General features: G+C 39.4%; 4 protein-coding genes across 7 annotated transcripts in view; 2 read left to right on the forward strand and 2 right to left on the reverse strand.

The window, feature by feature from the left end:
• The first annotated feature begins 870 nt into the window (after positions 1 to 870).
• On the forward strand, positions 871 to 8,001 carry ykt6 (YKT6 v-SNARE homolog (S. cerevisiae)). Its single transcript, XM_034691597.1, has 8 exons — positions 871 to 1,080; positions 1,485 to 1,651; positions 1,824 to 1,906; positions 2,131 to 2,231; positions 2,324 to 2,428; positions 4,822 to 4,887; positions 5,974 to 6,075; positions 6,172 to 8,001. The coding sequence occupies exons 2-8, from the start codon at positions 1,548 to 1,550 to the stop codon at positions 6,205 to 6,207; spliced, it is 597 nt and encodes a 198-aa protein (XP_034547488.1). The 5' UTR covers positions 871 to 1,080; positions 1,485 to 1,547; the 3' UTR covers positions 6,208 to 8,001.
• Positions 8,002 to 9,543: 1,542 nt separating this feature from the next.
• sb:cb288 lies at positions 9,544 to 12,453 on the forward strand. Its single transcript, XM_034692967.1, has 5 exons — positions 9,544 to 9,712; positions 10,200 to 10,257; positions 10,842 to 10,913; positions 11,348 to 11,432; positions 11,670 to 12,453. Exons 1-5 carry the CDS (start codon positions 9,653 to 9,655, stop codon positions 11,716 to 11,718), a joined length of 324 nt encoding a protein of 107 aa, XP_034548858.1. The 5' UTR covers positions 9,544 to 9,652; the 3' UTR covers positions 11,719 to 12,453.
• A 2,643-nt stretch (positions 12,454 to 15,096) lies between these two features.
• On the reverse strand, positions 15,097 to 23,825 carry osmr (oncostatin M receptor). Of its 2 annotated transcripts, none has more exons than XM_034691231.1 (17): positions 23,704 to 23,825; positions 23,465 to 23,619; positions 22,935 to 23,088; positions 22,181 to 22,453; positions 21,943 to 22,072; positions 20,732 to 20,880; positions 20,470 to 20,603; positions 20,238 to 20,379; positions 19,798 to 19,883; positions 19,505 to 19,718; positions 18,604 to 18,789; positions 18,418 to 18,519; positions 17,382 to 17,549; positions 17,010 to 17,162; positions 16,803 to 16,884; positions 16,617 to 16,701; positions 15,097 to 16,246 (listed from the first exon to the last, which is right to left on the reverse strand). In XM_034691231.1, exons 1-17 carry the CDS (start codon positions 23,789 to 23,791, stop codon positions 15,866 to 15,868), a joined length of 2,682 nt encoding a protein of 893 aa, XP_034547122.1. In that variant the 5' UTR covers positions 23,792 to 23,825; the 3' UTR covers positions 15,097 to 15,865. The 2 variants fall into 2 exon arrangements, with proteins under 2 accessions (XP_034547122.1, XP_034547121.1); XM_034691230.1 differs by having other exon boundaries at positions 23,465 to 23,628.
• Positions 23,826 to 23,959: 134 nt separating this feature from the next.
• LOC117819585 (rho guanine nucleotide exchange factor 28-like) overlaps positions 23,960 to 25,129 on the reverse strand; it is a 42,270-nt gene continuing 41,100 nt past the window's right edge. For 2 of the 3 annotated variants that reach the window (XM_034693025.1, XM_034693027.1), the window contains exon 38: positions 23,960 to 25,031. In XM_034693025.1, the coding sequence (XP_034548916.1) occupies positions 24,841 to 25,031 (191 nt within the window). In that variant the 3' untranslated portion in view covers positions 23,960 to 24,840. The remainder of the gene's footprint in view (positions 25,032 to 25,129) is intronic. The other variant, XM_034693026.1, reaches the window with a different exon arrangement.

Below are 25,129 nucleotides of genomic sequence, written 5' to 3' on the forward strand. Positions count from 1 at the left end.
ATTGTTTACATTTTACCACCATGGTACAATGAAATTCTTAAATGTATTCGATAAGAGTGTTTATATGTTTTTATTTAGTCTTTTTTTCCGGTTTAAAATATCTAGCAATATATTTTTTTCTAATTTGCATTAGCCACCATATCTAATAGTCTTTTTGGTTATTTTTTATAAATGTATTTAGATAGTTTATTCATTTTTTTTTTTCGCGCATCTTTTATTATTTGGTTCACCTACATTAATAGATTCAATAGCTGACAAAATACTTAAAAAGGATGACATTATTTTAAAAAATGAATGTAGAAAAAAATGATATTATCCGCTTATATGCACTTTGTAAACTAGTTTAAAATGAAAGAAAGAAAATAATGCGGCTGTTGTTAAGACATAACAACGTACTATCTGTTCTTATGATAATATCTAGAGACAAAAAAAAACAGTCTTCTTTTAGAAAAAGTTGTAACGATATCAGAATTCTCGTCCTGGAAAGGTAAGATCCTTCACCGAATTACCTCATAAACATGTGCAATATTGTAATTTATCCCATAAGATATTTTATAATTATATTCATCTACTAAATGTGCTCTCCGGTTTAGGCTAAGTTAACTTATTTCATGTCTTTAAAAATACTTCTACACCTTTCAAAATACAGATAGTATTTTTTTATTTAGAACTTTAGATTTGTGTTTAGGTTTTCTATTGTCCTTACTGTCTTGTTGTTAAATATCAGTGTTCCATTCACCACGTCAAACTCCTTGTGTTTGCGAGCTCACTTGGCAAGAAAAAGCTTTCTTGAATCTTGAATCTTAAATCTTAAAACACTTAAACTTATATTTTGTATCTACTCGGAACTACGAAAGAATTCCAGTGTTTGTTTCCACCGGAGCAAACATCCTGGTGGACCGTTGGAGGATCGTGACGTGGTGATTGGTCACTAAACTGCATATTGAAAACTAGTCAGTTGAAACAGCTACATTGTGATTAAGTCGCTGGTAGTTTGTTCCTTACATCAACGAGTTTAATTTTATGTGGGTTAAAAAGTTGTTTCTGTTTTTTTGAAGCTGTTTGCTGCCGATCTGTCTGGTAAGTTATCTGAGGCCCAGAGATCAGATAGCATCTGTAGCTAGCATCTGTATGCTTGACTTGGCTTGAGAAATGTCTTTAAGTAGACTGGCAGGTTTTGAACCGCATTTCTGGCCTATCGTCCTTTTCTACCGGTCTATGTCAGACATTATTTTCTCTTTGGCTTGATAAAGAGATTGCTTTATACATGTATATATTGGCCGAGCATAGCTAACAACACTTGGTTAGCTTTGTAGCTAATATTAAGGCGGCTACTTTCACTTATAAGCCAGTCCTGAAGTTTCCACAGCGTTCGCCGATGGGTGTGCCTTAGCTATATTGTTGTTAGCGTGGACGGTAGCTGGCTGAGTTGGATCAGGGATAATACTCTCACGTGATTGTGTTCTTTTCGTCTTTTAAATTAGATCATCAGGGTGTTGTTGTTGTTTTTCCTGTGACTGACTGACAAGACTTGATCCGGAGGCGGCATGAAGCTTTACAGTCTCAGTATCCACCATAAAGGTGCGAGCAAAGCAAACCTCCTCAAATCGGCCTATGACCTCTCCTCCTTCAGCTTCTTCCAGCGATCCAGGTGGGTCAGAATGATGAAGATGAATAATTCATGCTTTGATTTGTGTCTTCACTTTTTGTAACGCACTCCGTGTAGACTGGGGAAATAACGGGACCAGTTCCACTCTGCTCTTGTTTATCAGTTGATTTGGCTTTTTTTCTAACAGTGACATTACTGTTTTCGTTTCCTTAAGTGTTCAAGAGTTCATGACTTTCACCAGTGCCTTGATTGTTGAGCGAACATCACAAGGAAGCCGTGCCTCTGTCAAAGAACAAGGTACAAATATTTGCAGTTCTAGACTTGGCAGGAATAACTTTACAATGTCAAATGAATTGCTTAATGAAATATCTTAATAACCACGTGACTCATGTGAAAGTATTAAAACATTCTATCACTTCTGCTTTCATAAAAAAAAGTCCACCTGCTGGATTTGGGTTCACTTGTAACGTATGTCATGGAAATGTTTTGATAATACCACATATGGTTTCTCTTGCTTTCAGAGTACCTGTGCCATGTGTATGTAAGAAATGACAACCTGAGTGCAGTGGTCATTGCTGATAATGAATACCCACAGAGAGTCTGTTTTACATTGCTAGACAAGGTGGGTATGAAAATATGATCACATATATAATCCCATGGTCATTCCACTTTGCTGTAAAATTCTATACCAAGATTTTGATCTGCTTCTTTTAGGTATTAGAAGAGTTCTCCAGGCAGGTGGACAGTATAGACTGGCCCTCTGGTAGTCCTGAAACCGTTAACTACAAAGCCTTGGATATTCATCTATCTAAATACCAGGTGAGCTTTTCATCTGTTTATCAATATCATGAAGAAGAAAACTATAACAGCCACTGTTGTTAGTCCAGGACTTGGACTTGAATCCTGATTTTCAGGACTCGTGATTTGGACTCGAGCACTGATGATTTGGTTAGTTAAAATTTAATTAAAAGTATAAAGGTTGTAGTTATTTTTGAGCTTATCAGACACGTGTAGTGATACCACTGCTGCAGCAACAATGAGTGCATCTCCCCATTAAGAGAGACGCAGTGTGCATTCAGCAAAATGTGCATCAATTTAACTCCATTAATATTTTAAACCGACAGGACCAGTCAGGAATCTAATGTTGAAAAGGTTCAGAAAGTAAATAGTTTGGAGGCAAACCTTGTAATATATGTAATTAATGAGGACTCGACCCACACTCATACTCAGACCCGGGTGACGGGGACTCAATTCAGACTTGGCTCTGATTCTTCTCTGGTGACGCAAACTTGATTCTGACTTGAACTCTAAGCACTCAAGACTCGACTTGGACACCAGTTTTGGTGACTTGACTACAACACTACTTACAGAACATGAGTACAACTATAGACATGATTGTGTACTGTTAACAGATTCACTTTGGTTAGACCGGTCACCTGGGTGATATGGATCAAAATTATATCTCAATGTTTATATATATATATATATATATATATATATATATTATCACTCACCAATTTACAGATAAAGTCTGTGACCTAAACACTGAATCTCCTGCCTCATGTTGAGTCTCACCTGTCTGAAATTACTCCTGTTGATTGTTATAGCAGTCATGTTGGGTTGAGCTTCCAGCTTGTGAGGGCATCCCTCTGTGATCATGGGGAAAATAGTTGGTTTGTAGACTGACACTTTTCATCCCCCAGTCTTCCACAGTCAGTTGCAACGGGTAACATGTCTTTAGGAATATGGTAGCAGGACGCTGCATTGGTAATATTGTCCCAATTTTTTTTCACAAGGAGCTTCATGTTCTGAGTTGCTGCTCTTACATTCCCACCCTCTTCGTAATGCACTTTGCGCTGCTGTTGCAATGTGTTGGTGGCATTCACTACAGAACACATAATTCTGCTGTTCATCTGAAATTTTAAACCCGAACCAATTCCAAATAACCATGGTAGTATTTTTTTATTTCACTGACCAGCTCCAGATGAGTTGCTTCAGTCTTGATCTGTCTCCATGTTGTCTCTGCACACAGGACTTGGGAAGGAGCAGAGGGAGGGGCAGGCTTTATAGTTTTGGTTTTGCTCAGAAGGAGAGTGGCAGGACAGGGGAAGAGGAACAGGCGGCTCTACAGAAAAAATGCATAACAATATATTAACCCAACATAAATATCAATATAAACAATATTGTCTTACCCTATATGTCGTTTGAAGATACATCCATTCATCGATACATCTTAAAAACTGGATAAATTGCCCAGCACTAACTTGGGTGCCTTCACAGCTTTCAGATTGTCTGTATGTTCTAAGCATCATTTACTATTTCATACTGAGGTATGTCAGGATTCCCACGCGTCCTGGAAAACCTGGAAAACAGTTGACCAGTTTTCCAGTACCTGGAAAATAGGAGAAAAAGTCAAATTTCCTGGAAAATCACATATAGTCCTGGAAAATTATTCCAACATGGCTGCGTGCGACCTGACCCGATTAACAAAACACATCCCCATTCATTGAAAGTTGAGCCCTAACCCTAACCCTAACCCTAACCCTAACCCAGAGTTTACTGTAACTCAAATAAAAAAATGTGACATTTGTTTTGTTTTATATCGACCACTTAGCAGGATGAATATCATAATTAAGCAGGTATATTTTGAGTTTGAGTTGATTTGAGAAACATTTGCGGCCATTTTTGTCATTCAGTTCTATTTAGGTCATTAAAGCACTGATCCTCTGATCATTGTTATTATTTAATTATTTCAGTAAGGCAGCTTCCTGATTCCTTTGCTTGTTCTTTTGTTTTTTTATATTTTTTTGAGAAAAGAGAACAGTGATGTTGCCCATCATTGTTACTTGGTTGCACTAATAAAGTGAAGTGCTGTACAGCTGTGGTTGCATTATTCTATTATCAATTTGCCATAATTTTTAAGTATGTAAGAGATGATTTCATTGATAGCCATAGACTACATGTCTTTCAATGTAGACTTCCACTGAGAGGAACATATTAGACTATTTAGGAACTAAATTTAGACTGTCATAGCAGCTTAATCATCAAGGAAAATGTCCTGGAAAATGATCTCTGGAAAAGAGTGGGAACCCTATTATGTTCTGGAATAAATATCAAGATGCATTCTTAATCTGCCTTGTTTACAAAATGTTGCAAAGTAATCAGTATGCAGGAGCAGTGTATCTGACGGCTTGTTTTCTCTTTTCCCTCAGAACCCCAGGGAAGCTGATGCAATGACCAAAGTTCAGGCAGAGCTGGATGAGACCAAGATCATTTTGGTAAACACTTCCTAACTCTACCATATCAGTAATACTAGAATACCCTTTAAACCTACACCATGTTTTTGTCACCCAGAGTTGTGTGTGAGCCAATGCTTTAGTACTAATCTGTTTAATTTTAATAAAAATGTCTATGGATATTCCTAAAATGCAGCCCCTCACTAACACACACAGAGAACTGACCACTGTGCATACAGAGTCTGTTTTTGTTTGTCACATGACTGTTAATTGTAAAAATGTATAGGACATTGCTATCATCATGGCTACCCTGCGACCACTCAATTAAATGAGACAGATTTCAAGAGTGTATTCCTGCTCACCCTGGTGCTCATTATCATTGATGGCACACATACAGACCACTTGCAGAACAATGGAGTGTTTTAGTTTTACACCTGTACAGCATGTGTTGTGTTGTGTTGTATAGTGTTGTGAAAAATCCCATGCAGAGGATGACAGTAAGGTTTTATTGATTTAGAAGTTACCATCACAGGACTGGTGACGCAGTTTCAACCAAGCGGCATCCTCCGGTCTAAAAATATGAGTCCAATGCGGAAGTGCTAAAAACTGCAGTTCATCGAGGACCGCTTGAGGCTGGCTCCGGAAGTACTGGAAACCACATACACACCAATTCAAAAAAGACCATCTTTATAGCAGAAATAAACATGTTTACAGCCTGGTACAAAAGACGAGTGTAGTCTGGATAGCTAATTTCTCGATCGGCACACACTGTAGGGGTTGAATTTTATTTTAACGCGGCAATTCCGAAGATATTGAGATTACGGGTCTTTCAATGAGGCACAGCTGACTTGATTGACAGGCGGGAACACTGTAGCTGTTGGCTAGGGAGCTCAAAGCCCGCCTCTTTACGTCACAATCGCTCAACAGCAGCAATATGGCTGCCCCCGCCGACTTGCCTCAAAACAGCGCTTCAGAAACAGATGGGTGACGTTACAGATACTACGTCCATATTTTATACAGTCTATGGTTTCAACATAACATAAACATATCAGATTTTCCCTATCTGTGTAGTGTCTAAAAGTCTTGATGCTGCTCAACATTTCTTGAACAATTGTCTTGTTTCTGCAGCACAACACCATGGAGAGTCTGTTAGAGCGTGGAGAGAAACTGGATGATCTTGTCGCAAAATCAGAGCACCTTGGAAACCAGTCCAAAGCCTTCTACAAGACTGTAAGTACTGTTGACTCCATAACACATTAAGTGTATTTCTCATCTGCTCCTTCAGATCCCTGACTGCGTTTGTGTGTCATTGTGTCAATCCTGCAGGCACGGAAACAGAACTCCTGCTGTGAAATCATGTGATGCTGCTGCCTCGTCTTCATGGACACACGCCTCTCTCTGCCTTTCTGCTTTTCCTACAACTCCCATCATGCACCAGCCACCAGCTCATCAGGACAGAACGGACTTTGTCTAATCTGGGATGGGGCTCTAAGATAAGAGCAAGAAAGGGTGGAAGGCGGTGGTTGCGAGATGAAGTGTGAATTATTAGGGACTGTGACTGATGGGGGCTGAAGCAGTGGTGGGATTCTGTCCGGGGAAGACGTAACATTTGAATTATTTTTAACCTTTACACAAGGGTTAACATCCGTGCAGTGTTTCAATACCAGCTGAGGACAAATAGTGCGACGTTGTGTATCAGTGATGTGTCGTTTAAACTTCTACAAACCATTTAATGTTTTTCAGATTCAATCAAATCTTAACAGTTTGATTCAAACACTTAACACTTGAAGGAGTATTAACCATGGTTGTGCTTCTGTTTCAAAGCAACTCTGACAATCCCAGTCTTATTTTGTGAAGTCATGAAGTGCGTTGTTTTACTTTAATTCTTCAGAGAGCTCTGTTCATTTACTTTATTGTCCCAATAAACCTTATTTTAATACTCAGTTTAAAAAAAATGATCTGGAAAGATGTTTGCTAGATTAGATTATGTTACATGATTCTTTGCTTTTCTTTGTCTCATAGTGTTCAATGAAATCTTAAACATTCCCACTTTGGGTGAGTGTGTTGTTGAGTGATGCATCTTAAAGCTGATGAGGAGTGAGAGTAGAAAGACGAATCTTAGTAGACACAGCCTTATTGCAGTGTGGCTAACATTTAACCCCTCACAGTCCTGTTTGAATATAATGTCTCATGAGAAGGACTGGACTTGTAATGCTGTCCTCTTATACTCTGTGTACTGTAGCTCTGCTTTACACACCTATAGCCACCACACACAATGAATCACAAAGATGGTTTTCAGAGTTCAAAAGTCCACTCTGACCTCTGAAGTCTAGACCAGGACTTGTCTGTACCTCTCAGATCACTGATACTTTACCATCTGTTAGTGTGACTGAGGCGGATCTGGAGAGCCTCAGGTTCTGCTTCTGCTTGTTTCTCCTAAAACGGGCCTGAGAGGAGAGCAGACGTATTCTGAGAGATGTTATAAATTGACTTTCTTCACGTTCTGGTCTTATTTTAAGACACTCCACAACAGCTGACTCTTTGTACTGTCAGCTTTGTTTTCTTTGTATTTAGGTCTGACTGGGTAGACATGTCTTATTTCAGGAACTGCTGATCAGTTGAAGATAAAGAGATGCCTTTGGTTGTGTATTGTAGATGTTTCTCTGCTCGCTTTCTGCCGTGTGTGTATGATTTGCTGATATACAACATCTGCAGACTGCAGAGATGTTGAGTGCCTGTGTGTGAGGACTATTGTGTGTTTGTGTATGTTTTATCTGAACTGCTCTTTCTGCTTTTACAGTGTAAAATTGTGTGCAATATCTGCAGACTGTTGGTGTGCGTCTCTCTTAAACATTGAGAGAACTGAAATAGTTCTCAAGGACAGTAAACTGACCTTTGTATATTCTATTCTTATGACTAATTCCCATTTGAAGTGTCTCCGGGGTTGCATTTGAAATTTTTGTTAATTTCTTCTTTTCCAAATTTCCAATTAATGTACTGAATTTTAAAATCTATAAAGTGATGCTGTAGCTATTTGCAGGTCAGGTATTGCTGATCAGTGTGTTATGAACGGTCTGCATTAAATGTTTTGATCCTGATGTGGTCTGCAAATTTAAACAAAGATATCACAGAATAAACAGTTCTCTTCTGTCTGTAGTAACTGTATTTTTATTTCTGGGACATTTGTGCTCACACTGTGTTCAGGACATGTAATCTTGCCAAGATAAACAGACAAAAATGCCTTCTGGTGTGCTGGTGATATTTTCAGGCATTCCTGTTGAAGCTACTTTAAGATGGCAGGGGTAGAAAAATGTCGCAGGGGATCCTGTAAGACCATGTAAAGGGTAAACCTGTTCTCTGCAAGATTTGAAAGTTGACAGTCCTTTTTCAAAAACCTTTCAATCAGCAACCAGGCTGAACCCTTTGCTTCTGTACCCTGCAACAGGTGGGTGAGCTGAAGAGCTATTGATGCCTTCACGAGATGTTGGACATATCGCATCTTCATAAAAATGAATTTGATGAAATAGATTGTACATTATGCAAAATAAATAAGTTACATTATGCAAAATAAATAAGTTACATTATCAAAAAGACGGTCAATTAATCAAAGGCTCGACTACACATAAAGCTGCACTATATTCAGATAGACCTTTTTTAATGTCACATCTAGGGTTGGCAACTGTCCCGTATTAGCCGGGACATCCCGTATATTGGGCTTAATTGGTTTGTTTCATACGGGACGTCATTTGTCCCGAACATTGACTATCAACTCTTGTAAATACAGCAGACTGCACTCTACATCAGATAGAACACAAGTGGCAGATCATGTGTCAGTCACACTGCCTGTCATCCAATCACAGAGGACTGTCTCTATGATGGCCATTAAATGGTCACACTGAAGAAACAGATGCAGCACAGAGCACAGAGCTGATCAAAAATGAACTTCAAATATCTGTAAACTGTGACTTGTCATGTAAGGACTTCTCGCAAAGGACAAAATACTGCTTGAGTCAGTTAAAGCTAGGGTTGGTAGTCTCGGAAAACCAGAGAGGGGCAGTCAGTAGAGTCAGGGGACGTAGAGGCAGGAGACGGGGACTCGAATGAGTGTACGCCGGGGAAATGTATGCGCAGGAGAAGGGCAGAACGGCTGGACGGGATTTGATTGGTTTAAAATTTGGGGAGCCAAAAAACGGTGATTGGTCGGTGTTTTCCCAGGTTTACTCCGGCAGTAGATAGCAGTTTTTTTCACTCTTTTTTAGGAACACATTATGTATTGATTGCCATCAGGACATAAAGATCATTTTAACCAGTATGACAAAAAGTGTATCTAAATCTGACTACCAACCCCAGCTTTAAGAGCAGCAAAAAGTATCCATAGAAAAAGGACATTTGGTGAGTTATACTCCTCTTTTGCATTTGATTTATCTGTTGTCTGTCTTTTGAAGTAAAGAGCCAAATTGAGATTTCTTTGAGGTTTATTCATATGAGGTTACACAATGATACAGCAAGGATTAAAGGGAATATACACACTTTCTGCATTTCCAGTTGAGTCAGAATATACACTGAATTCAACCATCATGCTCACACCACCCTGGCACCGTGCACCTGTCCCTTATTTAGTAGTGAGAAAGTTGGCAACCCTACAGTAGTTACACGCCAATCTTCAGTCAAAATCAGTGAAACAATTTTGACCGACGTTCTAAAGCAGCACTTGAATGCATCACAAGCAGCGCGGTTCAGGAGCGTTCAGCAGAATTCAGCAGAAAAACAAGACCTGATGTAGTAGTCGAGCCGCAGAACCTCAGTGATGTGGACAGCCCTGACAAACACCAGCAGGACGCCCGACAGAGACGGAGACAGCTCGAAGGTAAGAAGCCAACCACGAACACTAACAACGCAGAACACGTTTTTTAAACTCCGGTGTGTAAAAAGCCTGTTGAACCAGGAGTGGGTCTCCTCCTCGGGATGTTTCCGACTTCGCTGATTCACTTATTGTTCAGAAGGCTTCTGTAGAGGTGTTCTGGGAATGTTTGACACTTTGTATGCGCTTTTCATTAAAAACAAAAGCGCTGTAAACGCAACTCTTTAGAAAGTTTGTGGGTCGCTGTTTCACTTAACTTGCATATTTTCTTATCTGCACGCCTGGAGCTCCGAAGCGCCGTGATTTTACCCATTACTTGACTTCTTGCAAAACCTTTCCCACATTGTTGTTTTTTATGAACTCCAGAAATAATAAGGTTAATAATTTTTATATGCACACATCCGACCTGGAGCAGCACAGTGTCCTGTCCTTTCTTTGCACTTTGCTCCACTTTTTCTTTTCTTTCAAACATCAGTGTTTACTGCACTTTCAGATGGTTGACCCAGATCTCCGTACATGGCAGCTTTTACACACGGTTCAGCAGATGAATGGTGAGCTTTACTACCTTTTAAAGGTTTTTACCTCTTCTATTATCTAATTGAGTCTTGAGCAAAAGGTTCACTGAGTTAATCTGAGACTAAGTGCATCAGGAGTAGGCCCTATGAGGTGATTTTTAGTTTTAAGGTAACCTCTTGCATTTTAGGGAGAAGCTGGACTACATGTTATCCTCCTTTCTGCTCTGATTAGATCCATCGATGGATCAAATGAACTAAAGGAGACTATTTTGAATGACTGAATCAGATTACTCTGAGATAAAGGGAGATCCACTTCACGTGGATTCTATGAAGTATGTCAGCTTTAGAAATGAAATAACAACCGAGAACAAACCGAGTTTAAAGGAGCTAAGTAGTCTGCATGAAAAGGAATAAGCACAGAATTTTGACATTAACGCTCTATCCTTTTCTTTTTTGATCACTCTGCTGATTTTCTTTATGATCAGTCGATTGTTTAGTCTTTGAGAGGTCGAACATGTGTTAACAGCCTGCTAGAGCCCAAAGTTACAGCTTTGAATTGTATTTGAACTAGTTATTTTATGTTGACATTGTTATGAAGGATGTCTGATTTCATTCCATAGGTTCGACAGCAGCATCCACTCAGCCTTCTCACACTGAAGACCCTTCAGCCAGGAACAGCGGGATCATACCTGGTGAGTCTAACTTTGAGAAAAACCTGATTTCTTTACAATACCTGTGGGGTCCGGTTCAGAGAGAGAAGTCATGTTAACCAAGTTGCTCAGTGTTATTTTTCTCAGGTTGTTTGTCCCTAATATATAAATATTCACAATGTGCTCTGTTCAAAGACTGATTCATTATTTTGGGTCATACATTCAATATAAAAGAGTTTCTTCAAGCGTTTGTTTTGGCTGCGTTTTCCCTCGTGTTTCACTGCGTCTGTTTGGTACAGTTGTTTTCTAATTGTACAGAGAAGATGGATTAGAAAATAAAAAATCTTCAGCACTGCTTTGTCTTCAGTAATTTTTTTCTCCTGGTACATGCATGTGTCCTCGGCCCTTATCTTTTCTGTGTGTATTTCTTTAAACACAGTCAAATAAATGTATGCACTCTGCATGTATGCTTTCAGGAGCCATTGCAGCCACAGTGTTCATCACATTCCTTCTTGCCCTCTACGCTGTCCTGTGGAAGTGCATGGTGTCACCACCACAGAGGTACAGAACACACACACACAGGCCCCAACTTAATTTGGCTCACTTTGATTATGCTGGCACAGCAAGTTGGCATTTCCACCTGCTCTTTAGTGTCACATGTCTGAACTTTGTATCCCAGCTCATCAAAAAAAAAAAAGACAAAGAGCCTTACATGATCATCACTTTTTTCCACCTCCCAATGATCCTCCCTTTGTTTTTGTCGCTACTGAAACACATCTATTCATCTTTTCCTTTCAGAAAGCACAACAAGGTGAGGGTGCGAGTACAGCAGAGGAGTTCTGTGTGATGACTGGCTGCCGGGTTGAAATGTTTCATCTGTTTACGGTGTGGACTTAAATCTGGGGGCAGACTTTGCTTTAAGTGACCTGTGACAGTTTGTCGCTGGAGAGGATCCCCTGATGTTATCTCAGACCAACAGAAAGTGGACCCACATGTCTGCTGGAGGCTGCTGTTGACTTAGAGAAAGTTTGATGTGAAAAACTTTTTGCCAGGTCAGATTGTGCTGCTTTATTCTGTGAACTCTGCACTACTGAGGACTGGGGCAGCTTGCTCTACTGGCCAACATGCTGCATGTGCATGAGTCTGAAAGACAGGTTGTGGTATATTGTGTATTCTTTAATGAATTTGAACCAAATGAACTGCTGCATTGGAAAGATGTTCTCTCTATGAGCACAGAAGTCTTTGCATACATCTTTAGGTTGTATCAGTACATTTAAATCTGTCACAGTTACAGGTGTTTCGGAGGAAACTCTTAAAGCTGCCAGGATGTTTCAGGAAAAAAGCGCATTACCCTCGCAGCTTTACTGAAAATCTTAAAAGGGATTTTGTTTCATAAATGTCCTCTTTTTTTCTTTAAATCCAGGTGTTTGATTCACTGTACTCAGGATGTTTTTACCCACTGTATGACTTCTGACTCTTTAAACTAAACTGTGACTTTTTCTTTTCTCAACACGTGAATATAAATAAATGCCAGAATCAGTGACTTAGACTTAGTCACATTTTGGTCAAACTTTGAAAAACACTTTTTGAGATATCTTTGGGGGCATATTTTTTACTTACATTGGGAAGGGAATAATGAAAGAAATACTTTGGATGGATGAAATAAGCTCATATGAAGCAGGGAAGTGAACACATTAAGAGTCGGTGCTTGTACAAGAGGAACACTTTCACTCTGATTTGTAAACTGAGTTTTCTCTTGAGTACATTTTGGCTACATTCAAACTTCAGGGCTTAATGCTCAATTCTGATTTTTTGCTCAGATCCGATTTTTTGTTTGCCTGTTCACATTACCATCTATAATGTGACCTGTATCTGATGCCAGTGGGAACCGTTTGCGGCTCCGAACTGCCCTGCATGTGCAAAAGAACAGTAACAATGACGTCACATGCAGCTGTTCCACAAGCGTAAACATGGAGGAAGTCAGCATATTCGCCTTTGTTACAAAGTTTTGTGTCCCCGTTCGGCAAGTTCTTTCGATATACTTCCAAACACAGACCGGTTACAGTATTGAAGTATCTGATAGTTAATAAGTAACTGACGTAAAACAAGTCAAAGAGAAACCTATGTTGCCCCAGACATTCAAGGAATTTTGGTTGAGACCCCCTTCCAATTTAGTGACATGCATGGACAAGTTTTGTAACCATTAGGCTAGCAGAGCCCAGGAGGGTATAGTAGATAACTAGAGATCAAGATAAGTTTGGGCTTTGCAGTAGGCTATGTCATTGGCTCAAAGACCTATAAAAGGTGCTGGTCAACAGCATTCTGGGAGTCAGCAGATATGCAGAGCTGTTCTCCCAAGCATTCCGGGTGCTTGTTTGATACTGGTATTGTTTTCTTGTAATAAACGTATTACTATGCAAGCAAGCCAGTGTCACGAAGATTCCTTCTGCATCTACACATCACGGGCGGTCAAGATACGACAGTATGAACCCTCAAGCTTTGCTTATATGGAAATGTCACCCCATATATTTATAAGGCCCAAGACCTCGCTGCCCTTCCATTGACTTGCTTCATCGTTGCTATCCTCCATTTTTGCAAGGCTCAAATCGGCATTGGCCGTTCACACTGAGGTCGCATTGAAAAAAATCGTATCTGTATCTGATTCAGGACCACATATTGAAGTGGTCTTGGGCCAGATTTCAGTGTTCACACTGCCTCTAAAAAATCTAACCTGGTCACTTGACCCCAATAAAATTGGAATTTGGCCACTTTTGCCTGCAGCGTGAACATAGCCTTTGAGCATTGATAACATTTCAGGTCAGTCTTACAATCAGCTTACAATCCATGCGGTCATCCATAAGAAGGTCCCTCTGCCGGATAAACACATCCTGCATGAATGTACTGAGTCCAGCAGCAGCTGAGCCTCCTGGCTTCACTCACTGTTTGAGTAGCTGGCTCTGTTAAGCAGCGTCCCAGCACAAGATCGACACTGTTGTTTTCAGAACCTGTTCCACAACTTCCATCAGCTCTGTGGTTTGTTATGCAGACTAGGTAATGAGCAGGGAATGTGGCTCGGTGGAGCGGGAAATTCTGCTGAAATCATCAGATGTCAACGAAAGCCCCAGATTTTGATAGATCAACAACTAGTGAACAAGACATTGAAGATTTGAATTATGCAGTACAGTCACACCTTTGACTTCAGGCCTCAAAGTGATTCAATTAAAGACGTGCGAATGGTTTTGGTTAGAGATGGTATGGTAGCTGCTTTGTGCTATACGCAGTATATACCATACATTTTAAACAATCGGTTTACATCACTGAATAAGACGCAGCACAGTTTGCGATGACTTCACTCATCCTTCAGACAGAAAACAAAATAAAAATGAGCCACACCCGTTCAAATGGTGTTCATCAATTATTATTTTTTTTGAGTCAAACTTTGGATTAGAGTACCAGTAAGACACCATCATTTAGGCTGCAGATTTCCTGCTGTGAAACCAGTTCTGTGTGTTTCTTGATGAGGCTGCTCCTGTAAAAAATAGAACACACCTAATAATAATAATAATAATAATATTAATAATAATAATGATAATAATAATACATTTTATTTATAAAAACGCTTTAAAATATTCTGCAAGACACTTTACAAGAAAATAAATAAATTATACAATAGAAAAGCAAAGCAGCAAAACAAAACAAACAAAAATCAATCAATAATAGGTTAAAAGCCTTTGTAAATAGGTGGGTTTTGAGTCCGGATTTGAATTTGGTGAGTGAGGGAGAGAATCTGAGGTGTTGGGGAGAGAGTTCCAGAGGGTGGGGGCAGTGACAGAGAAGGCCCTGTCCCCCCAAGTTTGGATAGTCAATTCCTCAGACAAACCTGGAGATGACTAAAACTAAAATCTAAAACTCTAAAGTCTGTGTTTAACAGATCAGATTTCTGTTGACATGTGAAGATGCAAAAGGCTGCAAAGCACTTGATAAATTCACTTTGTTGAATCATTTTATCAGGTATGGGAAACGCTTGGCATTGGAGGGTATGTTTGTCTGTAACTGGGATGTCAAATGCAGAGGTTTCCAGTTTAAGCGAGTTGAGGGAGTTCTTTTTCTTTCTTTCTTTTTGTAACCAGGTAAAAGACTCATTGAGATTTAAAACCTCTTTTTCAAAGTGACGTGGCCAAGACGGCAGCACAAAACAGGTTACAACACACAACAAGCACACAAAACAACACAAATAGAATACGGTTACAGTTTCACATGGTTACATGATTACACAGTGCAATCACAAGATCTAATTGAGCTTGTTTCTCTTTCTTTTCTGATTGACTTTAATTCCCCCGGAGTTACAAGATGTATCAGTTTCAAGTCCTTCTGCACATCATTCCAGGTAAACAGGGCTGAAAATTTAAAAGCCTTTGGGCCCAGTTCAGTTCTGTGTTAGATTATTGAAGTGTTAGATTAATGAACATTAAGCCAGAGGAACTGCATATATCAATGTTTCTTAGAAGTGTTAACCCCATCATCTGTTCACTGTTGTATTAATTTATTATTACTATGTCATTCATACTGCACAAATCAGCTCCTACAAGCTGATAATTGAATTCAGAGCACCATTCAATTTAATTGAAGCGAAGAAAATCCAAACTTATCAGTGCACTCAGTCACATCCTGCACGTTGAACTTAAGTTACCTCACAGTGTGTTGTCTGACTTCCTCCTCTGGAGCTACACTTTCACTTCTAACCGCAGTGGGTGGTTTTTATAACTGCAAAGCTGCAGGGAAAAACACTGATGAGTTTTAAGTTATATCATCCTTAGTATTGTTTTGATACAGTCTGAAAACATTTACAATATGTATAAGTTCAAATAGAATGTACATAAAAAAGTATAGACATATACATTAGAAGAGCTGAAGATTTTAGTAAGACTGAGTAACAATGCATCAATGTACAGTGTCTGCACTGAGACAATAATGGAACAAGTTTGGTCTCTGTCTTATAAAACTTCATTGGAGATATATCCACATATTACATTACAGGATTCCTGTTGACTCTCAGAAAGTTCAAGGGTTGATTTGATATCAGCGAGCATAACATGTGTTTCAGAAAGATCCTCCTCCATAGTGTGAAAGTAAGTCTGGTTAGTGATGCATGTATTCTGTTCAAGAGCTGCTCCGTCCCATAGCTGGGGACAGTAGTCTGTTTGGAAGGGCACACAGGAGAGCGGCAAATCTAAAGCAGGAGCAGGAGAAGGCGATGTGTTCAGGTCCTCGGGATCTCCCTGTGTTGTTTCAGTCAGAAAAGGTCTGGTATTCAGGATCTCAATGTTACAGCTTGTGCACTCCTCTGGTTTCTCAGACTGCAGTCGATCACCAGTCTGTGCAACCATGCAGAGGGAAATATAGAGATGTATGAACTTAATGCAAGTTATTATGTGAGTTTAAATAACTGAGGCTTGCTCTTTTTTGGAGAACAAACATATGTAATGTGCTGTATGCAATTTTTTTTCCACATTAAGTTTCTTAATGGAATGATTTTAATGCATAAAAAAGCACATTACATTTTTAAAGAATTAGAGTTATGTTCCCATTTAATCCACAGAATCACAGTTTGTAAAATCCAAAATAAACAACATAAACTTTTGTGGGTATATGGCATTATTTTTATGCATAATTCAGTTTGTAAAATATATCTTAGCATATATTTTCCCTCTTTTTAGGATTCGACTGTCAAGGCTTTGTTCATACCTCCTGCAGGAAGCTGGCTAACTGAGGAATTTTGATGTTCATACCAGCAGGATAAACAAATATCCCCTTCAGCCCACTCTGCAGCCTGGAGGACAGAAACAGAACCCAAAAGAGAAGATGGAGGTTTTGGGTTATTTTATGCAGGAATAATTTCTGAAATGAAGATCCAAAGAAGAAGTAACATACGTTTTTCTTTGAGGCCACAGGAGGATGGTGCAGCCCAGAAGTAACAAGACAGGGGTCACAATCTTGACCATGTGAGCAGTATCTGACAGAGTGATCAACTGGTTAAATACGAGCCTGTGTTGTAGAATCTTAGAAAACTACAAGAACAAACAGACTACAAATATTTTGTTGAGTAGTAGTGTATCTATGATTGAACATGGAGCTCACAGTTAGCTTTGGTCCTGACTGTGATGCTTGCTGCTTGTCCAGGCCCTTCTTTAGTGAGAGCGCACACAGAGAAAGCGTACTCATGGTTCTGCTGCAGGCCCTCTACGGTCACAGACTTCCTGTGAGGGTCTGCCACTGACACGTTGATCAGATCTGAGTGTATACATGAATTTATTAACGCCTTAATTTAAGCTGTTTTGAAGCATCAAAACGTACGAGTTAAAACCAAGACTGAAACTCAAAATCAGTGTTTGTATCATGTTGTTCGAAACACTCAGTAGCATGCAATAGCTTTTAATGTAATTTGCATTTTTTCTTGACATGAGATCATTATCAGGAATTACCCGCACTGAAGCTCTCTGCTGCACTCACCTGCAGCATGTCCTGACAGCGTATCAGATCCTACTTCCTCCACTGTGACAAGGTAACCAGTGATGAATGCCGGATGAGCCGCATCATCCTCGTTGTAACGCCACTCCAGTGTCACAGATGAAGAAGTGCTCTGAACAGGTTTAACCAGACTTGGGGATGGTACAGATTCTAGAGAAATGAAAGAGATTTTGAGGAAGGAAGACTGATAAAATTAATTAGAATTAAGGGAACAGACTTCACGCAACAATGCAACTTCTGACTTGTTGTGACAATGTCTGAAGCTGCTAAAAATGCAGCTGCTGCAACTTCTACTCCTCACTTAGTTGGTGTTTTTTTCCCCATCAGGAGGAGGAGCCTCCTTTTATTTGCTTCATAAAAAAGTAATCCATGCTTAAAGATGTAATATGATGTAAATGTACCTCTGCACTACTCACCACTGCACTATTATCATATTATTTTAGCCTGTACATATTAGTAATGCCTACTTGTTGTTCTTTTTTGTGTGTTTATAGTTGATATTATTATTATTATTGTAATTATTATTATTAGTACATTTTTATTTTGATCTTTATTCTTTTACAAAGAGAGCACAGCTTACCAAGTCAAATTCCTTGTGTGTTCAATCATACTTGACCAATAAAGCTGATTCTGATTCTGATTCTGATTCTGAACATAATTTGCATTGCACTCTTATCTAAATCTCCTTCTTTCTTCCTGTCAGATGAATAGATGATATCTTGAGGTTGTTCTCATTATAGCTTATGGTGAAGACATCCTGTGTCAAAACTTCAGCAGTCACACCTTATTTAAAGTTTCATTTGTATCCATTTGCTCATCAGGACCTCTTATCTCCTAAAGTTTCTCTCCCCCTCTGCCCTGTCTGTCCAGGAGTTAGTTCTGTGACATTTAATCATCCTGTATGTGCCAATGAGACCAGAAGATTTCTTATTAGCCTCATTAGGAAATGAAGTCGTCTGGTACGTAAACACAAAGTGATACATTTCTAGAAAATGCAATAAGAGGTAGTAACACTCACTGTGCTCTTGTAAATATCCAGTCTGTACTTCCAGTAGTTGGTGCATGTTTTCTCTGCATCCATAGATATTAAATGTATACCTGCAACCTGCTTTGAAATGTCCTGTAAAACATAAATGTCAATCATAAATAAATTAACCCCATAGTAAAAAAAATTGATGGACATATTAGGTGAACAAAGACTTACTCGCAGGGAGGAACAATGTGTTGTTTCCCTGCGACACTTTCACCCATTGCAGAGCACAAAGCACTGCATTTCCCTCAATGCACCAGTCCACAGTGTATCCACAGGGGGCAGTTTCATGAAGCTCCCAGGATAGATTAAAACCAGCTGATGTGCTGCAGCTCAACCTCTTCTCTGCAGGGGGGTTTTCTGCACAAATGCACAAATGCACAAATGCACAAATGCACAATTTAACACTTTTCAATCACAAAGAGTCGACTAATGCAGAAAAATAAACTTTCGCAATAAACAATTGCCTTACTGTAATGAAGACTGTATTCTTATTTGTGACTTTTTGTTTATTTACTAATTTATTCATGTATTTTTTTTATCCTTTTATTTTCTTTACCTTGACCTACTGAACACAGAGGCGACTAGGGTATTACATACTGTACTACTGTATATACCTTAAACAACAATGTAGAAGATCTTGCTGGGATAAGAGGGAGGGGGATGTTGCCACTTGGGGGGGGGGGGGGGGGGGGGGGGATTTCTAGAGGGGCGTTTAAAGAGAAATGCTTACAACCTGTTGTACTACTACCTTTGAACTATGTCATGCCCTTCTCTTTTTGAAATAAAAAACAATTGATTGCAAAAAACAATAAACAATTGCCGAGTGAGGACACTCAAAAACACTACAACCTTCTTTTCCCTCTGCTACAGAAAATTAATATGTCAAGTATGACTGTAAAATAATGGCATTTTTAGTATGATGATCATATAATAGAATTAAGCCGAGCTCTGTTGAGACATTTAGCAGAGATGGACATATTTACAGAAAGGTAAGCTTCATCGATGAGAGGTGTTACCCTAAAGAAAAGGTGTTAGGCTAACAGTCCTGGCTGATTCCACATGTGTCACTCACTTTGGTCATCCCTCTGCAGGACTGTGATGTGAGCAGGGACAGAGGAATTGCTCTGGATAACAGCCTGAACAGTGAAGTCACACTGTCCTGGTCCTATGGACACCTCTGCCTGCCTCTGTCCGCTGTCCTTCCACTCAGTTTGCTTTTTGCCTTCTTGGGACCACTGAACGATGTAGCTTTGGATGTTAACTGTGACTGCTGAGCCAGGAACATACTGAGAACAGAGGTTGTCATGCAAGTTAGTTATATTAACTATTAAAACAACAGACAAAAAGGTGGGTATAGAGTCTTACTGGAGTCCACAATAGAGTCACTTGGCGACTGTTTGAATCAGGCAGCTGCTTTATGCTCCTCCAAACATCCAAGGTCACCAAAGGAACTGAGGGAAAAACAGGACATCGTTTTTTTTAAAAACATCACTGACATTGTAGATCATTTATCACTGCAGGTACAATCTTAAGACTGTTAAAACCAACTTTGGGATGTTTATGACTTGGTCAGCTCATTTGTTTTTATGCCTGCATAAAATAAGGTATATATCCTTTATCTTACTGACAAAGGACTGGGGAGCCATGATGTCTTGGGTTTATGAATGATGGAGGGTCATTAGAAGCCTCATTAGTTACATGCCCTTTTCTTAGCAGCTCTTGGGTCCCACTTCAGATAACTTGGACTTGGAAGCCACTTGCCAATACCTACCATACTACACTGGTAAAACAGACCAATCACTCACAAGTTATGAAGGCTACAGGCTGAGTCCATTCCCCCCAGAGTTTGCCATCAGCAGAGCAGCGTATCCTGGTAGAGTAGCGGGTATTTGGAAGCAGATGTTCCACTTTGACAGTGCAGAACCCACTCACACTTTGGCATCTCATCTGTTAAAACATACAGACTGAGAGTTTGAGAATACTTCACTGAAATGTCAAACTTTACACGAGGAGAGTTAAAATGAAGGTTAAACTTACTTCAGTTGTGCTGTGAAAATCTGTAGTGACGTGACAGAGGAAGTTCATGTGAGACAAGTTTCCTTTCACGAGCCAGGACACAGCAGTGTCTGTCACTTTGGGTCTCACTCTGTCGCATTCCACAACAGGAAACACTGGAAGGACATGACATTTATTTTTGCATGCTGTTGTAGGTTTGGTTTTTAAGCCCTCAAAAACACAACTTGAAGTGTGTTACAAAACATAGACACAGTGAATTAAACTTTCTGTTGAGACGTCAGACCTCTTTCAGAGATATTAAAGCTGTAGCTCTCCATCTCCTCTCCCAGCCGGTCCTTCACCACAACAATGATGCTGTATTCCTCTAGGTGGGGGACAGCTGGGAACGTACAAGAGGTCTGCTTGCAGAGGATTTGAAAGTGGTCTGAATTCCTAGATTTCAACAAGAAAGAAGGGAAATTAAAAATAAACTGTTTTCAACCTTTCCTTCCATTTTAACTGAGTTTACACCGTGTTCCAAATTATTATGCAAGTTGCATTTTTGTGAATATTTTAAAAACTATGTTAACAGTCATTTACAAATTTGTTAGGAAGTAAGATAGTGAATATATTTCTTCAACTGTGTGGTTAAAATGATGCTTTTCGGCTGTATTTTTTCCTCTGACCCTCACTGAAAGAAAAGGAGGATATATTGGACATTTGAGAAACCCTTTAGATTTGAAATGATTCAAAGACATTAACAGGTGTACTTTGTACACAAATGTAAATAAAGCTTTTGTTTTTGTTGAAATTTGAATACAGTTGTAGTTAATATTATTATTTTCAATCAATAGAACATAGAACAGTGCCTAGTTTTTAATTTTCACAAGTTATATGCTCTTATCACCAACTTGCATAATGATTTGGCACACTCATTTCTGCAGATTCTGCAATTATTTAAAAATACAGCCAACGTACTTTGAACAGCATCATTTTAACCACTCAGTTGAAGAAATATATTCACTATCTGACTTCTTGACAAATTTGAAAATTACTGTTGACATAGTTTTTAAAATATTCACAAAAATGCAACTTGCATAATAATTTGGAACATGGTGTAGTTACGTTTTCCTACATGCCAATATTAATGATGAAGCTTGTCTTTCTGACCACCAAAAGAGCTTATACACTACATGACACACTCACACACTATAATAGGTGACCATCAGTATCAACTAATTCAATTCATACCCATCCACACTATGCTTACGCTTACTATGTCACCTGGAGCAATGACACTTGCCCAATGACATTTTAGCAAGAAACTGAAGCAGCAGGGATTGACCCATCAACCTTTGGATTGATAGACCACCAACTCTTCCACTGAGCCACAGCCGCTATCATCTTGTAGAAGACCTTTGGATGTCAGATTCTCCTCAAAACAAGCATGCTGTCCATAATGGAAAGATCTCTTATGAAGCACTCCCTGCCTTAGTGTTTAACATGTGTACTTACTGTATTTTCAGTGTGTGTGTTTTCTTGTTGTGATCATCCACCTCACGTTCGTGGTCTGACTCCCAGGTGCAAGTGACAGTTGTCATGTCTGAGGTCATGCAACTGATGTTTCTGGGCTTCTTGGGAGGAGCTACAGCACACAAACACAAACACACACATGTATATGAAGGGAAAGGTTCTTTGGAAAATACGATTAAATGGATTTCTACATAAAAATAAAGTTATGATTTCAACTCACAGCTCACGTAGTTCCAGATGAACCTGCTGTTTCCTGAGTCATCACTGCAATTGACCGACAGAGCATTGATGAATGTTGTTTGGATGGCCAGGCTTTCTATAGTGACAGCCTTGACTATGGCGCCAATGCTGATAAGAGGCTGTTCTCTGTTATTGATGGAAATGCTGGTAATATTGACTCCTTTTGGTGGAACACAGCAGATCACGGCTCTAGTTCCCTCTCTCAGCACCCTCTGGAAGGGGAAAATCTTGGTCCTTCCCTTTGCCTGGTCTCCTGAATATCAGAGCAAAGTGAAAGTACAGTCATATCAGAGCAGGGTGCACTAGCAGAGGTGCTGTTAGATTTATATTCTGATGCCACAGTTACAAAACATCAAGCTGTAATATAAGATTCTGGAAAACAGAGTAACCTTTTGTACCATCAAAGAGAGGAGAGAAATTCATACCTTATTTCTCCCACTATGCAAATAGAAATTCTCCAATTTTAGTTAGGCAATGCTTTGCATAGGATATGCAATGCAGCAAATGTTTGGAATGACTGCAAGAGTTGCGAAACTCTGATATAAAGATTGTTGAAAGGAAAGAGAAACCGGACGGGCGACTCAATCTTGCTTAGAAAACAGAAACAAGTGCGTATTGGTGGTTCTGTACAGGAAATCAAAATTTAAGAGGGAATTAACAGTTAAAAATTAGATAGGAATAGAAAGGGGTTCAGATTCAACACAAAAGCAAGTCAAAGAAGCAGATCATCTCACCATAGTTTGTTTTCCAGTTGCTCCAGGGACTCAGGACAGACTGATTGTCTAAAAGTCTTATCCTGACTGAGTGATCAACACACTCAAGAGGCAGATCAGAGGTCCATGTCCATGTGTAATTATGTGAATCAGTGGAAAGGATACTTATATTTCCCTAGAACAATAAAAACATTGTAAAGTGCACAGGAGTTTCATCAGGTCAGTAAATATGAATGATGGAAATGTTTACACCTTGAAAGTACTTGAATTGAGCTCAAAATCCAGGTAATTATTCAGTTCTCACAGGAGAACAAGAAAAAAGTGCAAAGGTGTCCTTTTGAAGAGTTAAAATGCCTTTATCTTCAAAGGTCATGAGGTGTTTTGGCATCAAGCCTTCATCAGAAAGTCAAACAGATGTCAGGGAACAAAAATTGAGCGTTTTAAATTAGTTTTTCCATTACTGCATGTATCCCTATCCAAACAGCCCCTCAAACTTACACGTTTAAATACAGGAAGTGCTTTTGCCTCCATAGTTTCACCTCAGTACTCACATTGTAAATAACGGTGTGGTTTTCGGTGCGACCGATCTGGATCTCGTAAACATTGCCCTCTAAGCTGCTGTGGTTTAGCTGCAAGCTCACGCAGAGGCTTTGATTGTCTCTGATGGCCTGCAGGAGACTGATGCTTGGTGGTGGCAGCTGCCAAACTGAAGCAACTTCATGAATGAGAACATGACTTAGTTAAAGGTTTTTTAACGTGAGGTGAGAAAACTTAAATGACTTTAACTCACCAGTGTTCGAGTAGCATCCACTGGGATCCTCAGAAAACACAAGATACAACACGAGCCAGTTAACTGAGGATATCCTGAAATGTGTCATCCTCCTGATAGAGAGATGATGAAAGTCTGACACTCACTGCTCACACTAACTGTCTGATGAGTCAATGGTTGATAGCAGCCTGCCTGAGTGTTGTGTAATGATGTAACATCTCAATCCCTGGGAGGAGCATAAATATCACTGATGTAGTTAAAACACTGAGAACACAGATGTTTTTCCACAATGGTTTTATATACAGCACAATATTAATAGGGCACATCACAGTTCTGATTACACAGATTACAAGAAGACACATATCAAACAAAATATTATTAATGTTGACAGTGCATGAAGCAATTTACACACAATAAATTATCCAAAAAATGAAGAGGCAGAGTACAACCATTTACAGAAATCACTTACAGTATCAGATAGCAATGTTTTTGGCACTTACGTGAGAGAAGTAATGATAAGAACATTCTTTTCAAACATGGTGTGCATAGGTAGCTTTCAATAAAACTATACACATATTCAATATTTATATAATCATTTCAGCTTATCTGTTTGTCTGTAAGATGACAACAATCCCTTATAAATATTGTTAAAGATCACATGGAGAAATTAAAGTACTCTGTACATACATAGTTTGGGGAAGGGCTTTGTTTGCCTCTAAAATATTTCTCTTAAGTGCTCATGACTAACTAAGAAACTTCTGCTCTGATTTCTTGATTCTCCAGCTCTCAGGATTTGGGGCAACATCTGCCGTCATCTAAGTGCAACAAACACTTCAGAGAGTCAAGGTAGGAGTAAAAGCATGGGAAATAGAATTACAAAAGCTGATTTAAATAGAGTTTGTTTGCAAAAAGGCACAATGGTTTCCTCAAACAGGAAGAAATATTAATGGCTGACATGTACACTGACAAAGGCACATACACCCCCCCCTGTTTAAACTCTTCCCTTATTTGATCATGTAGGTTTAAAAAATTAACTTATTCCCATCACACATTTGTGGAGGCACGCATACAAGCACAACAAAGCAACAAATATGTGTGTTATTATCAGTCCCGTTGAATGTCAGGTAGGTCACACGTCTTGTTCAGCTGTGACGACTCTCAGAGATAAACAATGTTCTCCTCACCTGCGTCCTCCCCATTCTGTCCTTCAAGAGAGAGGTAAGCCTGTGGGGGTAGGAGGGGGGTGAGAGAGGGAGATGAGGAGTAGTCGTCCTCATACAGTCTGTGACCGGTAACCTCTGACCTCCAGGGACCAAGGGGTCTCCTGTCTGATGGTGGGCTGAAGTCTGCTAGAATGAGAACAATGTAAAAGCTTGAGGAGAGAGCATGTCTACACCAATATGGTGGATAATGTGTTTTACAACAAATATCAGTTTGTGCCTTGATT

The sequence above is a fragment of the Notolabrus celidotus genome, chromosome 9 (assembly GCF_009762535.1).
Source record: "Notolabrus celidotus isolate fNotCel1 chromosome 9, fNotCel1.pri, whole genome shotgun sequence".
In the NCBI taxonomy this organism is placed as follows: Eukaryota; Metazoa; Chordata; class Actinopteri; order Labriformes; family Labridae; genus Notolabrus; species Notolabrus celidotus.

Excerpts from the sequence above, each read along its gene's own strand:
- osmr (XM_034691230.1), bottom strand. The coding sequence starts at position 23,791 with ATGACACATTTCAGGATATCCTCAGTTAACTGGCTCGTGTTGTATCTT. Across the intron at positions 19,719-19,797 it reads TGACTCTATTGTGGACTCCA|TATGTTCCTGGCTCAGCAGT; the intron begins GTAAGACTCTAT and ends CTCTGTTCTCAG. Across the intron at positions 18,790-19,504 it reads CCTGCAGAGGGATGACCAAA|AAAACCCCCCTGCAGAGAAG; the intron begins GTGAGTGACACA and ends GCATTTGTGCAG.
- ykt6 (XM_034691597.1), top strand. The coding sequence starts at position 1,548 with ATGAAGCTTTACAGTCTCAGTATCCACCATAAAGGTGCGAGCAAAGCA. Across the intron at positions 1,652-1,823 it reads AGCTTCTTCCAGCGATCCAG|TGTTCAAGAGTTCATGACTT; the intron begins GTGGGTCAGAAT and ends CGTTTCCTTAAG. Across the intron at positions 2,232-2,323 it reads GTTTTACATTGCTAGACAAG|GTATTAGAAGAGTTCTCCAG; the intron begins GTGGGTATGAAA and ends TGCTTCTTTTAG.
- sb:cb288 (XM_034692967.1), top strand. The coding sequence starts at position 9,653 with ATGTGGACAGCCCTGACAAACACCAGCAGGACGCCCGACAGAGACGGA. Across the intron at positions 10,258-10,841 it reads CACGGTTCAGCAGATGAATG|GTTCGACAGCAGCATCCACT; the intron begins GTGAGCTTTACT and ends TTCATTCCATAG. Across the intron at positions 11,433-11,669 it reads ATGGTGTCACCACCACAGAG|AAAGCACAACAAGGTGAGGG; the intron begins GTACAGAACACA and ends TTTTCCTTTCAG.